The sequence below is a fragment of the Chelmon rostratus genome, chromosome 7, assembly GCF_017976325.1.
Source record: "Chelmon rostratus isolate fCheRos1 chromosome 7, fCheRos1.pri, whole genome shotgun sequence".
Lineage (NCBI taxonomy): Eukaryota > Metazoa > Chordata > Actinopteri > Chaetodontiformes > Chaetodontidae > Chelmon > Chelmon rostratus.
In genome coordinates this window covers 28,225,063-28,243,428 of record NC_055664.1, presented here as the reverse complement: position 1 = coordinate 28,243,428, position 18,366 = coordinate 28,225,063, and the positions used below count along the sequence as shown (strand labels likewise).

The window sequence follows — 18,366 nt, the reverse complement described above, 5'->3', positions numbered from 1 at the left end:
ACCAATCACATGCTCATCATATACTTTACCTGTCTGTTCATGCACTAATGATTCATCGAAGAGCTCAGACTCAACAGGTTGTACAGCTGATAACCACCACTGTACGGATACTGCTGTTTCCTAGCAACAACAATCATTTCTAATAATAATGAAGAGGAAGATCACTGAATGACTGTTGTTAGAACACAGACAGACAGACAGACAGACAGATGGACAGGACAGACAGACAGACAGACAGACAGACAGACAGACAGACAGACAGATGGACAGGACAGACAGACAGACAGACGGACAGGCAGACAGGCAGACAGACAGACATGCAGGACAGACAGACAGACAGACAGGCAGACAGGCAGACAGACAGGCAGACAGACAGACAGGCAGACAGACGGACAGACATGCAGGACAGACAGACAGACAGGCAGACAGCCAGACAGACGGACAGACATGCAGGACAGACAGACAGACAGACAGGACAGCGGTTGTCTGTGTGTGTTTTCATCACTGTCCCTGTGTTTGTCTAGCTGCACTACTGTGTGTGTGTGTGTGTGTGTGTGTGAGACTGTGTGTGTGTCTGTGACGGACCGTGTGTGTGTGTGTTCATTTATGTACCTGAGTGACTTGCTTTAGAAATAATGAGTGAGATTCGAAATCAAACTTTCTGCATCTTTACACTGAAGCACAGAAACAGATGGAAGTTCACATGCTGTCCTCCTCCATCCAGACACTCGACATGTCACCACCACCAGCACCGCTACAACATGACTAACAAATAACACACACATCAGACACAGGTTCCTGTGTGTCTGTCCAGCACTGTGCGAAGCTGTCAGAGAAACAGCCTGCGAGGCGACACTGAGGGCTGAAAACCACCAGGCCTCTCTCTCAGTGATCTCATATAAACATGAACCCCAATAGAAGCAGGAAAAATGTAAACACACACACACACACACACACACACTGTACACAGCTTCCTGGCTGGAGTGTCAGCTGTGGTATTTCAGGACTCTCTGAGGCCTTCAGGCTCATTAAAGGACATTTTGACTAATAACTCTAATCGTTTCTTCATATTGGCTCATCAGAATTTATAATCACCATCATCAATCTTTATTTTCTCTGTTTTACTCTTCGTGTGTTTGTTTGACAGGAGGCAGTGAGTGTGTTAAGTGTCTGTACTAACACTGACCGGTCTGTCATGGTTCTGGACCAACGTTTCCTCTGCAGCCATGAAGCTTAACTCTGCTGGGACTCAAACTCACAACCTCTGAGTTTAACTGGAAGTCTAACACGCAGAGCCTCATGCTGATCGATCTGACAGTAACATTTCTATATTCACTGTGTGACACAGGAAGTCCAGTTCAGTTATCCTGTAAGCTCATCTGCTGCGATTCACAACCAGAGCATCAGTTTGATCAGACTGAATACTGAAGAGAGAGTCTTCTGATCAATACTCAGTTTATCTGTCGAAAACTAGTAAACATCTGTGCAGCTCAGTAGAACTGAAGCTGGTTCCTCGGTGGAGCTCAGTGCAGCTGAAGCTGGTTCCTCGGTGGAGGTCAGTAGAACTGAAGCTGGTTCCTCTGTGGAGCTCAGTAGAACTGAAGCTGGTTCCTCGGTGGAGCTCAGTGCAGCTGAAGCTGGTTCCTCAGTGGAGGTCAGTAGAACTGAAGCTGGTTCCTCAGTGGAGGTCAGTAGAACTGAAGCTGGTTCCTCTGTGGAGCTCAGTAGAACTGAAGCTGGTTCCTCGGTGGAGCTCAGTGCAGCTGAAGCTGGTTCCTCAGTGGAGGTCAGTAGAACTGAATCTGGTTCCTCAGTGGAGCTCAGTGCAGCTGAAGCTGGTTCCTTAGTGGAGCTCAGTAGAACTGAAGCTGGTTCCTCGGTGGAGCTCAGTGCAGCTGAAGCTGGTTCCTCAGTGGAGGTCAGTAGAACTGAAGCTGGTTCCTCAGTGGAGCTCAGTGCAGCTGAAGCTGTTGGGTCAAAAGGCTCAAGTGGAGAAAGTGAAACGGTGTTTGATGATTCTGTTTAATTGGATGAAGCTGATGTCTGTCTACAGCCTGTCAGGTTGTCGTGGCAACAAGATACTGCTGCAACCACTCACACACACACTCTGACCCTGCTGTTGGTAAGTGAGTGTTGGTCTGCTGCCATTGTCTGTCACTGAGGTGTGTGTGTAATTGGGCCAACCTCATCTAACCATCAACTTCAATTACACACACACACACACACACACAAACACACACACACACTGCAGCGTTTTCTATTCTCTTTGCGTGAAACGTTTAAGTACTGACGGATGTTAAAGACCTGATGTGTGTGTGTGTGTGTGTGTGTGTGTGTGTGTAACCTCACTGTAACCACAGAGTTGGTTAACCACATCGTTGGACCTGATCCACCACTCTCTCTAAGTTCACTCTATGTTCTCTCAGGGTCTCTCTCTCTCTCTCTCTCTCTCTCTTAATGTTCTCTCAGGGTCTCTCTCTCTCTGTGTTCTCTCAGGGTCTCTCTCTCTCTCTCTCTCTCTCTTAATGTTCTCTCAGGGTCTCTCTCTCTCTCTTAATGTTCTCTCTGGGTCTCTCTCTCTCTGTGTTCTCTCAGGGTCTCTCTCTCTGTGTTCTCTCAGGGTCTCTCTCTCCCTCTCTCTCTCTGTGTTCTCTCAGGGTCTCTCTCTCTCTCTCTAAATGTTCTCTCAGGGTCTCTCTCTCTCTCTCTGTGTTCTCTCAGGGTCTCTCTCTCTCTCTCTCTCTCTCTGTGTTCTCTCAGGGTCTCTCTCTCTCTCTCTCTGTGTTCTCTCAGGGTCTCTCTCTCTCTCTCTCTGTGTTCTCTCAGGGTCTCTCTCTCTCTCTCTAACTTAATAAGTTTGATTGATTGAGGTAAACTCTGTTTTTTCTGTATTCAGACTCGTATATATTCTCTCTGCTAACACTCTTCTGTGTCTGCCTCTGGTGTTTAAGGGGGTGGAAAACGCAGCGTCTGATTGGTGGATTTTGAGCTTCACGGAGCTACACGCTCTCTGCAGATATGCGTCCGTTTGCTTGTTTGAGAGTCGAGAATTAAACCCACAGAACTCCTGCCAAGTTAAAGCGGGAGTCAAACCTATCAATTACTCCTCGTTCGTACTCGCCGAGAAGTCACACGTGTCTCCGCCTCACCACATGCATGTTGGGTGACCTCATATCTCACAGCAAATGTCCAGTGCAGACAGCCTGTTCGTTATGTAGAGAGGTGGAAAGTAAAAGTCGAGGGTGGGGGGTTCAAAGTCTGCCAACGTTAGGCTCAGATGCCTAAACCTAAACTTATTTATAAAAAAAGAAGAAAAAGAGACGCAATTTCCTTTAAAGCTGGAAACCCTGCAGGTGTTTCCACACACACAGCGCCGGGATTTCAACCTGCAACCCGCAGACCTGCTCTGCATCTGGCTTACATTACTGACACCCCCGACGCCCCTGCACCCCCTCACCAACCTCCACCCCCACCCCACCTGACCCACATCGCTCAGTCGCTCCGCAGACAGCTGAATGGACTAACTGGGTCAGTCTGAGTTACTGTATCAATGACTTTGTAGAAGGCTGTTGTCCACTGCGAGACACACACACACATGCATGCACGCGCACACACACACACACACACACACACACACTCAGTTAAGAGAAGAGACCACATTCTTGTGCTCCAGCCAAACATTACATATGTCCTCATTCTTCCTACAGGAGGAAACAGGCGCTTCTTTGAGCCGGACCTCCTCCTCCTCCTCTTCTTCTCTCCTGTTAAACAAAGACGTGTGTGACGCTCCTCCTCTTTGTGTGCGAAGTCGTGTCACCGCTGAGCTTTTATGACTCGTGGAAAAAAGAAGAAGAAACGTGCAGCGAGAGAGCGGCCGTGCGGGGATGTGGAGGCAGACAGGCAGTGTTGAACTGAAGCTGACCGGTTTCTCGTCGCTCTCTTCCTCAGGTTTCTACTTCCTGTGACATCATCGCACCATGCCTGAGGGGTCGCGGCGTGGCAGCCAGAGATCGCCCAGCACCTCAGGTAAGGGGCGGGGCTTGTGGTGTTTAAATTAGCAGCCTGGGTGGTCAAGTGTTTTTTTACTCTTTATATCTATATTTATGTTGAGCGACCAACATTAAGTCATCTATATTCACATGTTGGGCGTTCATGTTTTCATATTTAGGCTTTATGTCTTTATATTGAGACCATTTCTAACTTCTAAATTACACCCTGAGGCAGCAGATCCATGATTTCATTGGCTGTTCGCCAGTCAATCAGTCGCAGTTGGCTGTATCTTTACACAAAGGAGGAGAACGTGGTACTTCCTGATGCGATGACGTGGAAGATCCTGATTGGTCAAGTGAGGCGTCAATCATGTTGAACCCGACATGTCAGCGATTCATACATGCTTAGTGGAGATGGACACGTCTGCTGGCTTTGATTTGAGACGATAAAACAACTTTCTGAGGATTATTATCGTGTTTTGGGCTAATTAATTAACTGGACTGAATCTTCTGGACCTTTGTTTTTGTTGTCGTGGATCAGTGGATCACTATGAGACCTCATCGGTGAGTTTCCTCCGTCTTGTGATGGTTTGCTTGTTGTTAGCATCGATTGTTGAAAAGGAGGTTTAGTCCTCACTGAGCGGTTTGTGACTCCTGTTTGAGGCACATTTCTCAAAGCTTTGGTCAGAGTTCAGCTCCCGTCTGATGAAGAGACATTTCTCTGTGGATCTCTGGACCGACCGCGTTCAGAATTATGAACGAGCTGCTGAATCACTAACTGTAACCCGGGGAAGACGCGTCCGCCGCCGAGGTCACGTTTCCACCGCCGAGGTCACGTTTCCGCTGTGTTTGGCTTGTTTGTTTGTCTCTTTGTCAGCAGGATTTCAGAAGAGCTCCGGGCCAGATCTCTGTGACACTTGGTGGACGGGTGTAGCTCGGGCCACCGAGGTCCACGTTCGGTGGATCCGAGAATCCAGTAGATGTTTGTAAAGTTCTCACAGCTGTAATAATAAACGCTCAGCAGAGACGACGAGGCTTCAGACAGACAAAGTTCTGACAGAATTCAGACAGTTCTGGAAACAGATCCGGACACATGGCGGTTGCGTTAGAAGCTTTGCGTCGTAGATTAGTGGACCGTCGGCCTTCTGTGGTTCTGTCTTTGCTGTGAAGGACTTCTCTTCAGATCCAAACCTGCAGCTCTCGGCCGGCAGAGCACAGAGGAAGCTGTGGTCAGCTCATCAGACTTCCCTCAGTGTGGTGACGTGATGACACCAGTGACAGTTCAATCACCTGAACGCCGTGTGCGGTGTCTGTAAGTATCTGCAGGCAGACACACTTTACGTTCGTTTCAGCCCGCTGTGAGAACAACGACCTGTTTGATTCGTCGTGAATGAACCGTTTGCAGCCCCGACTCGTCGATCAGCCGCTCAGTTACAGTCAGAACGCTTCGACTCGTTGTTGTTCCCGTGGAGCCGAAAGTCAGCTAACCAGATTTATTTCAGAGTCTCGGCTCAACTTTCTCTGAGCTGTGACTTCCTGTCACCAACCCAGAGAGGCCCAGCAGAACGAAGTGCCGTCACACACACACACACACACACACACAAACACACACATCCAGGCTCAGTAATGATGTGTAATTACGCACAGCCACCATGCTGTTTAGTTGCTCGGCTGTTATATTGGCTTCCATAGTTAGCATTCACACACACAAATATACACAATCTGTGCACAGAGCACGGCCTGTTGCATTCATGCAGAATTGGCATGTAGACACACACACACACACACACACACACACACACTCACATACCAATATACTCTGTGTGCAGGAAGTTGTATGGTTTGTGGTGATAAAGTGTAGCGCTAAACAATGTTTTTGCCGTCACACACACACACACGCACACACACACACACACACACACAATAAAATGCCACAGCAGATCACTTGATTATAACCATAGAAAAGAACGAAGCAGAAAATAGAGAGAACGCCCAAGATAAGGCTGCAGAAAAAGATGCAGGATAGAATAGAAACAGAGGAAGAGGAAGAGGAGGAGGAGGTGTCACGTGTGATGAGGAGAAAAGGGGGACTGCACCAGGACAGAAGAGAAGGAGAAAAGACTGAAAAGACTGAAAAGACTGAAAAGTGGAGGAAAAGAACAGAGAAAACAGCTTTTTTCATCTCCAGTTGTGTTCTCGTCTGTGATTGGCTGGTTTCCGAAGCCTTTTCCTGTTGTTTTTAGTCGAACGCTTTGGAAACAAGCAGCAACAAGCAGTGATGAAGACAGAGACAGTCAGTCAGTGTGAAGAGAAAGAAACGTTTCAGCAGGTTCACACCTCACATCACTGCCGTCCATCGTTCTCTCATCCTGCATCGTTAGCCTGCGCTCCAGTTTTAGCTAACGAGAAGACGGAAAACCTGCGTTCTGTCACACCTGGAACTAAAGTCCTGCACACTGCCGATCATGTTCAGTCCTCAGACCTTCATCAGTTTAACGAAGGGACAGAAAGAAAAACAGAACATCAGCAGTTTCCTCTGTGATAAAAAGAAATCAATGTAAAAACTGATGGACAGAAAGAACAGGAGGGAAAATTAGCAGATTGATTAAGGGAGTTCACTTACAGCTGAAGGAGTGTGTGTGTGTGTGTGTTTGGCACAGTGTGATGAAGGGGTCAAAGGTCACATTGGTGGTTCGTACCATCAGTCGTCTGAAAAAAACGATCAACATGTCACTTTATCTCTGCTGCAGCCTGAAAACACACACTCACACTCACACACACACACACACTGCAGTGATGGTCCTGTTTTCCTCTTGTTGTACTTTTTAAATGGAAGAAGTGGTAATTGACAAGCCAGGAGGCACGAGGTTTTCAGGACTCAGAATGCAGACCACAGACAACTCAGCGCGGTTTCAAAATAAAGGAAATTTCTTAACACAAGGCGCTCAGGGTAAATGACAAAATGCAGACTAGGTCATGTGACAAAGTACAACAGAAAACGCTAAGGATTATCTTAATTTGGTGAGGAACAAAAACAATCAATGGATCAAAAATAGCTAGATAACAAAGTAGCAAACCGAAATACTAGACTAATCACAAGACTTACAGGGAACAGGAGACAAGGATCAGAGAACGCTAGATATCAAGGCAAGTACAGGACAAGGCACGAGACAATCTGGCACTGGACAAAGGGAGACGCGGACTATATATACACGAGGTAACGAGGAACAGGTGGAGACGATTAGGGCGGGGCAGACAATCAGACAGGCGGGGAAACACACCGGGAAGTCAAGGGCCTGAAACGAGAGGAGAGTTAGGTTTCACAATAAAACAGGAAGTGCAAGACAAGACATGACGCTCGTGAACAAAACACATTAACAGACCTGACGAGACATAACAGTAATGATAATCTTGATAATAATAATAATAATAATAATAATAATAATAATAATAATAATAATAATAATCCCGATATTAACGATAATAATGAAGTTTATTTGTGAAGCACCTTCATGCAGGAACTGATGAAATCAGAAAGATATCACATGAACCAAGTGTTTTACATAGAAAAGACAGAATGGACATGAAGACAGATGAAATGAAATAAAATCTTCTCGATAGTGATGATAAGGATGAAAATGAAAGTAAGACAGAGAATAAAACCACTGAATAAAATAATAAATTAATGTGTTAAATCAAATTTCCACACAACAAATCTGTTCACGTTCCAGCAGGAACGCTGCAGCAGGTTCAGCTTCATGTGTGAAAGCTGCGCTAATTGATGCTAAGCTAAATGTAGCCAAGCATCGCACGTTTGTTGTGTGTTTTAACGATGCAGAAACTCCTTCAGCCTCTCTGTCGCCTCAGAAACCAAACTCTCTGTTCAAACAGTCGCTTCCTGTGTTTGTTTCTGATGCGGTCAGCTGATCGAAATCAAGCTCCTCTTCATCTTCGCCGCCGCTCGTTCTGGCTCGTCGAGGCGTCTGAATGTGCTCGTTCACGGTGTTTTCCTCCAGGCTGCGGGGTGGCCGGCGGGTATCTATCGTTCTGACAGCAGTTTGAGCCGTTGTAGTGTGGGTTAAATAATAACCTGAATCAAGCCTCTCAGCTCATGTTTCTTTTACATCAAACAGTTTTCAGATCGTAGGAAGTCACGCTGAGTCCTGCTCCGGCCCTTCAGCTCATCCGAGACGTCCGCGTGTTGCAGAACGTTGTAAAGCAGTGATTTATTCATTCGTGCTGAAGCTCCAACACGTTGCATCATAATGACAGCGAGGAGCTGCTCTCTCATTACTGTAATCACACACGCTGGAATCCGCTCCACCTTATACTTTCACAGCATGTAGTTAAAGGGGAATTCCACCTTAAAGATGATTCACAGCTCGCGGACTTCAGGGAAAACCGTGTTTTTAGGAACCAGGTCCAGATTTACCAGGTCTGATATTATGTAATGAGACTTTGAAGTTTCGTCTGATTAAAAGTTTGTGTCTAATAGATAAAAAGATACATTTGATTGATTAAGATGAAATGATGAAATACGATTACAGAAACTTTACTCATGACCAGGTCATGACTGTGGCCTTTAAAGGCTTGATCAGTATATTTATAGAACGGTAGCATCTGTGTGGATTGTGTTTTTAGGGTGGATGTCTTAGGGTGGATGAGTCACAGTCCCTCTAAATCTTATGTAACAGAGTTCCTCCTGATGTGGAGTTCAAGGTTCACGTTCCTGTCAGACTTTACGACACCGGAACGTGAAGACGAGCAGGCGGCGTCCTGTCTGAAGACTGAACATCCAGGCGCAGAGACCAGAGGACTGATGGAGGAGATCCTCCAGGTGGATCTGAGGGCCTCTAACGCTGTGATCAGGCTCTCACGGCTGGGTCAGGTGTGATGTTCCAACACCGCCAGTTCAGACAGTTCACTTTGAACAAGCTCTTCATTTACCCAGAATGCACAGCAGGTCAGCATCCGTTCAGACAGAAAATAGTCCTGGATTATAAAACACACAAGAGTCTGTGTCCTGTTCCAGGTTAAGACATGAAATACAAGTTTTCCAGTTTGAGTAACAGAGGTGTGAACTGGACTCGAGAACACAGAGTTTAAAACAGCTCTGGACCGCTCTGCTACCTCTACTCGACGCGACTGAGAGGTACGCGGTACAAATACAGCGTTCATTTATCAGGAACGTGTACTTTCACATGTTGGATTGGCCAACGCGGCACGCTGACGAGCCAGTTCAGCCTCGGTCCCAGTTCACACAGAACGAGACATCTTTGAGTCTGAGGATCCGTTCACACAACGGAGAGCTCAAACACACCTGCAGCTCAAAGTGGTCCTCATAACTGTACAAGAAGAACACACACACACACACGCGCACAGTCGTGTGTGACCTCGGCCTCTGTTGTTCTCCCCTCGCTGGTATGATGATGATGATGATGATGATGATGATGATGATGATGATGAGGTCGGCACTCGCCCGTGTCAGCACTGTTTATAACATGAGGATGAAGTCATGCTGGTTTTAGTCTGGAGCAGAGCCAGACCTGATAAGAGGGAGAGGAGGGGGAGGAAGGGAGGAGGAAGGGAGGAGGGAGAGTGAGTGATCTCATCAGGGTGAAGGACAGAAAAGGTTCTGACAGCTTCACCTGCTGGTCTGAGTGAGACTAGCCTGACCTGAACCCTGCTGGAAGGTTCATGTCCTGCTGTCCTCAGATCAGTTCATGATCTGTGCATCGTTCACTGCATCATGTACTGAAGAGAGACTTCATCAGAGGCACAGGATGTGTGAATGAAGCCAGTGACACACACACACACACGCACACACACACACACACACACACACACACACACACACACACTGACTGACTCACCCATTTGCTCTACTGAACTGAGAACCGAAGCACGTGTGAATGCCATGCCTAAATAAGGCTGTAACTGCTGCTGCTGCTCTGTGTGTGTGTGTGTGTGTGTATGTGTGTGTGTGTGTGTGTGTCTGTGTGTGTGTGTGTGTGTGTGTTATGCCTCACTTCAGCTGTTTGTGTTATAATAATAAAAATAGAGGCTGAATGCTGTAAATGCTGTTTTGGGGTCTGAGCACTGTACAAACGTCCACACACACACACACACACACACACACACACACACACATCTTGTCCAGATGCAGACGTATATGCGGCTCAGCTCTGTGCGACTTTTTATTTATGTTGAAATGACAAAAAAAATCTCAAGGTCTCAAAGGTTCAGCGCTCTGATTGGACGATGGCGTGTCAATCATTTCCAGCCTCATCTGGAAACAATGATGGCACCACTCATGGTCTGAAAACACCTTATAAAGAAGTCTGCTAACCAACTAACGTTAGCTTGTTAGCTTGCCCACAGCGCCCTGCTGTATAAACACACACACACACACACACACACACACACACACACACACACACACACACCTCCTTTACCTTCTATATGAAGGAAGCAGCAGGATTTACGTGATCCGTGACGACGAAGTTCAGACATTTGAGGCCTGCTGTGTTCAGTCTGTCCACTGAGACCCAACACGTCTGTACAACGTGATGGTTCACCTGTTCATGTGGTCGCCGCGGCGACCGTGTGGTCGCAGCACATGCGTGAGGAGGTGAGCTGCTGCCGGCAGCTGGTGAAGTGATTCCTGTACGAACCTGCTCTCCTCTGAAGCTGAAATATCTGCTAACAGGGTGCATATAGGAAAACGTTCTGGTTCAACACTCGGCTCGGACACTCCTCCTGCCGGGACGTCTGGAATTCAAACACTTGCAGCTCAGCGTCTCCGGACAGGTGTGTTGTCGTCTGGGTGGGAGCTGGAAGCGATCTGATTACAGGGTCTCATGAAGTTGTGACGAGGGGAAAAGATATAATTACATTTTTAAATATGAGGAGAAAGATGGGAGGCTTTTCAACCCAGGAGGAAACTGTCCATCAGAGACGTCCTATGGTCTTTAAAGACTTGGACGTGTCACAGTGACATCTGGTCTGGGACCATCATGCCTGTATAAACCTGAACCAGAGGTGGCCAGGATGGATCAGCTGCTGGCTGCATGTGCCACATATGAGCTAATTAATGAGCTTTGTGCCCCAAATTATACATCTCACATCGAGAGCGTCTTTAGTCCTGATGAAGATGAAGATTAAACCGCTTTCATTCACACTCTCTGTCGGCCAATCACAAATCTTCTCACAGGTCTGTTTTCTCGTCTGCGTGTAAATCAGAGTAGAGACGTTGGACTTGGTTTAGCGCCCAGCGTAAACTCATCTGTGGCGGCGCGAGGCGCTCAGAGCGGCCGTGTGGTGGAGGTCTGGGTCGAGTCGGGGTCACAAACAGGACGTTCACCCGGGAGTTAGAATCCTGTGTGAGACCAAAAGTCTACAACCTTCTCTCAAACCTAACAAAGTAGTTCTGGTGCCTAAACAGAACCAAACGGCGAGCGTTTCACAATGTTGACCGCGTGTTCGACGGGTTTCTGGCATGTCGCACGCTGACGCTAAAGGGTCCCTTGAGGACAAAGTGCATTTAGACACACGTGAATTGAGTCAAAGCTTGATGATCTGAAACAGGAAGTCGTCTTTTTGTATTTCAGGGCGTTTCACAGACAGGCTCTGACAGCGGGGGCTGATGGGTAGCACGCTGGGATGAGGATGACGAGCTGATGCTCAGATCTCATCATAAGACGCGTCGGAGACTCATTAAACTTGTAGAAAAAGGGAAGAAGTCTGTCATCCAGCGGTGATGCTCTGCTGCACACACACTTCCTGTTTACTCTGAGGAAGACAGCTGCGCGTTCGCACGGCTGAAACTCAGTTTGATGATCAGATCGTTTGACAGACTGGACGCGTTTTTCCACTCAGGACTTCCTGTTTGGACCCAAATACAGCTGAAGCTGCCCGGACGACGCTTTGATTGGCAGGTGGGTCCTTCCATCGAGCTGGTTTCAGGTTCTGAGAGGAGAGTTTGTTCTAATGAGGCAGTGGACACACACACGCACACACACACACACACACACACACACACACACACACAGCTTGTGTTCGCCGTCTGTTCGGCCGGCAGGGAAACAGTTTAACAGTGCAGGTGTCTGCATGGAGACACACACATATTCACATATCTGTGTGTGAGTGTGTGTGTGAGTGTGTGTGTGTGTGAGTGTGTGTGTGTCTGTGTGTGTGTGTGTGAGTGTGTGTGAGTGTGTGTGTGAGTGAGTGTGTGTGTGTGTGTGAGTGTCTGTGTGAGTGTGTGTGTGTGAACAGCAGAGCAGAAAACAAGGCGACACACTCCATCTGTGTTTATTTAAGGTGCAACACGCTGAACTTCAATCAGGAAATATGTTTGAGTGTCGGCTGTCAGGAAACCTGCTGTCTGGATTTGGATTGATTGATCAGTTGATTGACTGCTTCCTGCCGCATTTAGCATGCTAACGTGTTAGCATGTTAGCATGCTAATGGACGACGATCGTCAGTTCTTCTTTTTTGTCTCTTTCTTTCACTTTGAAGTGAAGTCAGAGTTTCCTGTATTTGTTTTATGACTCGAACAGCAAACATGGAAATAATCAGCCGAAGTCTGTTTTTACTAAACTGCAACTTAATCTTAAACTAAAGATTATAAAGTGATCTAACGTGATAACTCATATCAGGTCTTATTTCAGGTGCTGTGAAAGCAGGAAATGGTCGTTCTTGTGTCGGCGCAGTGGTGATGTGTTTCGTGGAAACGTGTTTTCTGAGCAGCTTCAGCTGTCGTTAGCGCTGCAGGCGGCACTTTGTGTGGAGGCACAGCAGTGTGTGTGTGTGTGGTTAGCAGGAGGTGGAGCAGGCGGGGGCCACAGGGGCTCCGTCACACCACGAGTCCATGAATTACACCTTGTTTGATTTGTGTCTCTGTTTCAGGTGTTTGCACAGATGCATTGTGGGTCTTGGAGTCTCTCGACTCGTAGCGGGAGTGCGAACACGACGCTGTTCGTGAACTTTGACCCTATCGTCCACCGTACGAGGATTCCTCGTGTTTGTCTGATCTGCTGGTTTACTTCCAGAAAATTTCATGGTCACTGCATCACGTGACTCTTCATGTCCTGATTGGTTGTTAGGTTGAACCGCTCTGACACACGTTGATGGATTTCTCACCCTGACTGTCTTTTTGTTTGTTTCTATTTAAATTCCCTTTCTTGATGTTTTGATTGGCTGAAATCAGCTGATGGGCTGAATCGTTTCTCTCTGTGTCTCTGCAGCCGCCAAGCGTCCCTCCTCGGTCTCGTCTCTGAGTGGGATTGTGGGTAGGATGATGTCATCCGGCGAGCGAGGAGCCTCGTCCTCCTCCTGCACCTCCGTCAACACCGTCTGTTCGGACAGCGAGCGTCCCGCCTCCCTCTCCCTCTCCTCCTCCGCCTCCTCCGTCTCCCTGCAGGACACTTCCCACTCCTCCTCCTCCTCTTCCTCCTCCTCTTCTTCCTCCCTGCCGTATGGCGCCGTACCGACATACAACGCCTCTTCGTCGTCGTCTTCGTCCTCCACGCCGAAGAGGAACGGCTCTGACATCAGCCTGGACCTCACTCCCCTCGTCACGCCGCACGGAGGAGGAGCTGCTGGAGGAGGAAGAGGTGGGGTTGCCAAGGTGACAGGTGGAGGTCACGCCCCTGATGGGCACGCAGCCAATCCGGCGGCGGCAGCGGTGGCTACGCCCAGACAGCTTTCGCGGATGGAGCGAGTGGTGCTGGAGATCATAGAGACCGAACAAGCCTACGTCCGAGATCTGAAGAGCATCGTGGAGGTAAGAGGCCGACGGTCACATGACACACGTCAGCGCGGCGCTTTGTTTAAGAAACGTTCAGAAACCAGCAGAGATGAACTCTGATTCGCCGAGTCTGCACAGGCAGCTGCAGAAGCTCCATGAAGAGCACCGTGGTTCGTAAATTCTTCAGTCTGAGCGGCAGAACAGGAAGTAATACGACAGAGAATCACTTCCTGTCTGACCTCAGGTCCAGTAGCTCTCAGCTGGTCAGAATCAGGTTCCTCCTCAAACCGGACCTCGTGTTCTAACCGTCAGTGTGTCAGTTGAAGGCTTTTCTGGAACACTGTGCCGTCTCTGTGTGAACACAGTGATTCTCTTTCTGTTTGACACCCGGAAGAAACGCTTTCCTCATCTCCCACCTCGATTACACAAACCAGGTTTCTGGTTTTCATGGTGATGATGAAATCAGGTTACTGTTAAAAGCCAGAGGAAACCGGACGAGTGAAGCGCTCTGAGAGAGGATTCACTGAATCTTCTACAGCAGGGGTCACCAACCCGGTGCCCGGGGGCACCAGGTCGCCCGCAGCAACCACATCAGTCGCCCGTAAGCCAGTTCTAAAAATAGCACTAATCACGAATTAGCTCTGTCTAAAATTGTATTTAATTGTGTTGCTATTCTTTTTGAATTACATTTACAGTGATGTAAATTTAAAAACGAAGACATAAAAACGTAAAAAAAATGTATATCATAAAAAAAGTTTAATATACGAACTCTGACATAGTCTGGGTCGGAGGTCAGTCTAGTGCGCATACTCGTGAGCGCTGCAAAGATGAGGAGACGAACGTGTTTTCTACCCACAAAAACAGCAGAAAAAAGGAAGAAACCTTCTCATTTTCACAGTGAATGGGAGGAAGAGTTCTTTTTACTAACGTGAAAGAAAACCGTGTGTGTCTCATTTGCGGCGCGACTGTGGCGACGGCTGAGCGGCACAACGTGGAGAGACACTTGAGTACATGTCAAAAAAGCTACCATGCTAACTACCCAGTCGATTTTTGTTATTGGATATTGCATATTGAAATGTATCTGTTTCCTACCTTGTTTAATCATTCTGAATAACTATTGTGATGGATCATCAGTGTCTTCACATAGAATATCATTAATAATAACATAAAATTAAAGGTACACTGTGTAACTTCGTTATTTCAGAAGTGTATTATCAGAGTGGTAGCCCTTTGCATTACTCAGTGCCCTTGAAGTAGCTCTTAGTTTCAAAAAGGTTGGTGACCCCTGATCCACAGCTCTTCATGTTAGTGTTTGAATCTGTCATTATTTAGGATTAGGATTTAGGATTTATCCACACAACTCGGATCACCTGATCAAACCACACAGGTGTTGTTGCCCTCGCTGCAGGCTGTAACTCTCCCCCCATGCCTCAGTAACATCTGCAACTCTGCTGCGAACAGGAGTTCATCTGTTCGCCCCCTCACACTGTCAGACCTTTGCTCTGTGGCAACCTGCGCAAATCGCCACGGCAACCAAACCATGGCTCCACATTTTGAGGTGTTGGCCCTCATAAAGAGTACCTGCCAGCCAATCACGCTGCTGCAGTGGTTTCACGTGAAAATACATAGAAAGAGGAAGGAGAGGGGGCAGTGCAGTACACAGCTGGGTGTGTGTGTGTGTGTGTGTGTGTGTGTGTGTGTGTGTGTGTGTGTGCGTGTGTGGGAGGAGCTAGCTGTAGCCTAGATTTACTGGCCAGGTGTGAATGCCTCTCGGCTAGTTTACTTGCTGCTGGCCTCTTACTCACACACACACACACACACACACACACACACACCATACACTTGGTAATGTAACATGTGATTTGTTCTGTATCTTCATCCTCCTCCTCTTCCATCTCTTCTGGCTGAAACTTCACTTTCCTGATGTTTACAGTTTTTATAGCTTCTTTTTTTCTGCACTTGATGCTAATTCGCTGTCGTCAGCATGCTAACACTCGAGCATGGTGAGCATGATGAACATTAGCATGTTAGCGTTGTCATTGCGAACACAGCTGCTAGCGCGTCTGCAGAGTCTCAGTGTTGCTGACAAACTGTAAACCTCACAGGCATTTAAATGTCTGTTCAGCTGAAACGGCTGCTGCGATCGTGCACTTTGAAAAAAGGAACTTCACTTAAAGAACAGTTTGGCTCGAACGTTTCATTCACCCGAACAGGGACAGTCTCAACAACTTAACGGTCTTTGTGTTGTGTTTCTGCAGGAATGTGTCTGAAACACTGTTGGATGCAAGTTTAAAGTTCTTCGTTGAGTAAAAAATGACGTTTTTTAAAGGGAGTCTTGAATGAAAAAGAATTTGCTGACTTGGTTGTTTGTGTGTGTTTCATCCATCATTGGTCCAGGTGCACCAGGAGTGAGCCAGGCACTGTGTGTGTGTGTGTGTGTGTGTGTGTGTGTGTGTGTGTGTGTGTGAGTGTGTGCGTGTGTGTGTGCCTCCATCTGTCTGACTGGAGTGTGAAACATCCTTTTGAAGTGAAAGAGAGAATTTACTGCTCCTTTTCATCCTCTGCCATGACAAACACACACACACACACACACACACACACACACACACACACACACACACACACACACACACACACACACGGCTCGGCTGTCATCAGGTTTATCAGCTGTCTGTCAGTTTCTTCTCTCTGACCTCCAGCTCTCTCTCTCATCACCACATCTTTCTTCTTCGTTGGTTAATCCTCCTCCCCTCCTCTCTGTTCTCCTGCTGTCGTTTATTCCAGGATTATTTTTTTTAATTCAGAAATTTAAAGTTTCTTGTCAGATTATAAAAAAATGCTCAAGCGACTTTGCAGCATTTTGAACATCTAACAGTTAACAGTTCAGAGGAATCAGAGCAACAATCCCAGAATTCCTCCCTCCTGATGGAAAGGAGGTCTGATGGATGATAAGTGTGTGTGTGTGTGTGTGTGTGTGTGTGTGTGTGTGTGTGTGTGTGTGTAATGTAAACCTTCATTCCTGCTGCTCTCTGTATTTGAGGTTTTGCTGAAGTCTGGTTTTGATTGAGGCTACATGATGTCACGCTCACTGGGAATCTGAACCGACGACCATAATAGGCCTGTGTGTGTGTGTGTGTTTGTGTGTGTGTGTGTGTTTGGGAGCAATAACAACTCAAACACACAGGAAAACAGCTCCTCTCGGTCCCCGCCGGACTCTGGAGAATGATTTTTTCTCCACCTGGTCCAGAGTGTCTCCTCTCCGGCCTCAGCTCGGCGTCTCTCTGCTGAAATAAGTGCATTTAAATGAGGAGTAAGTGGAGTCATTTCATCTGATGGCGAGATTTGGTCGTAGTTTTCGAGGAGGGGAAACTCGGCGGTGGAGCGAACATGAGACGATGGGTGCAGCGGGGATCCTGGAGTTGACCTGCAGCCAAGTGGGACAGGAAACTGAGGGGGAGGAGGAGGAGGAGAGAGGTGGGGGAGAAGCAGATGACGGGGGGAAAAAGAGGAGAAAGCTGGAGGGGTAAGAAGCAGAGAAAAGATGAGGAGGTGGGGATGGAGGGAGACGGGGGGACAAGAAAGGGGGGAAGTGGAAAAGCAGGGAGAGAGAGGCTGAGAAAAGGGGAGCACGGAGGGAGGATGAAACGAGGAGACGCTGCAGCTGTCCGAATTCATCCTCGCTGGTTTCACCTTCAGGCTGCCGCCGATGCTACCGAACAACCGGCGATGCATCGCCATAGAAACGCAGCCATCAGGTTATTTAACAGAATTAACAGTCAGCCAGTCGTCAAATAACAGCCGCTGCCAGGCTAGCTAAGCTACGCTAAATGTGCTAAACGCTGCCGATGATCCTGGTGACACTGATGATGATGATGATGATGATGATGATGATGGTCTCTCGGTGTTATTCAGTCTTAACGAGCGGCTCCTCGTGAGACATTTTTCATCCTGATTAGCTCGTTGCACCTTTTCTGTGGTCTCTCTGCCTCGTTCCGATGCTGGATGCTGATTGGTTGCTATGGAAACGTCTGACTGCTTCTCTCAGCACTGATGAAGGCAGGATGGACATCCTCTGTTGTCTTCTTCTGTAAATAAAGTGACGTCTCATCATTGACCTTCAGCTTCGAGCTCGTCAGAAAAGACTCGTGTGATCCGGTCGGGATGAGAAACGCTCTGAGGGAGGGCGGAGCCAAAGCTTTGAGTCTGCGTTGGTGTCTTTAGACCAGGACCAGACTTAAACCGCACCGCCGTCAATCAGCCGACGCTCGGGAACGACCGTCTGTAACTGTGACGGTTACAGACTACGTAAAGCGTAGTTCCATCAGAAGGTGGAGGTATATTCCTCGTGTCTGTAATAAACAGAGAAGAAGAAGAAGAAGAAGAAGGTTTAAATAGCTAAAAACACCTGAGAGAAAAATTGTCCGTTTGGGAACATTGTAATTGTAATCATTCTTTCATGTCATTATTCTGGGAATATCAGCCAACGACAGTGGAAACAGCTGATCAGTCATGTGACTTTAGTTCAGCTTCAGTGGCGTGCACGTGGGGGGTGGGGGTGGGGGGGGGGCCCTCTCGAACACCAAAACACGTCCTAAAGTGCCCCCTGGGAGCCAAAACGCTAGCCAA

At 47.6% G+C, this 18,366-nt stretch overlaps 1 protein-coding gene across 2 annotated transcripts in view; it reads left to right on the top strand.

Moving 5' to 3' along the window:
• plekhg2 (pleckstrin homology domain containing, family G (with RhoGef domain) member 2) overlaps nucleotides 1-18,366 on the top strand; it is a 76,299-nt gene that overhangs the window by 6,673 nt on the left and 51,260 nt on the right. Inside the window, exons 2-3 of one of the 2 annotated variants that reach the window (XM_041940631.1) lie at nucleotides 3,949-4,026; nucleotides 13,238-13,776. In XM_041940631.1, coding sequence (XP_041796565.1) covers nucleotides 3,978-4,026; nucleotides 13,238-13,776 — 588 coding nt within the window. In that variant the 5' untranslated portion in view covers nucleotides 3,949-3,977. Of the gene's footprint in view, nucleotides 1-3,948; nucleotides 4,027-11,729; nucleotides 11,927-13,237; nucleotides 13,777-18,366 lie in introns of those variants that run through there. The other variant, XM_041940632.1, reaches the window with a different exon arrangement.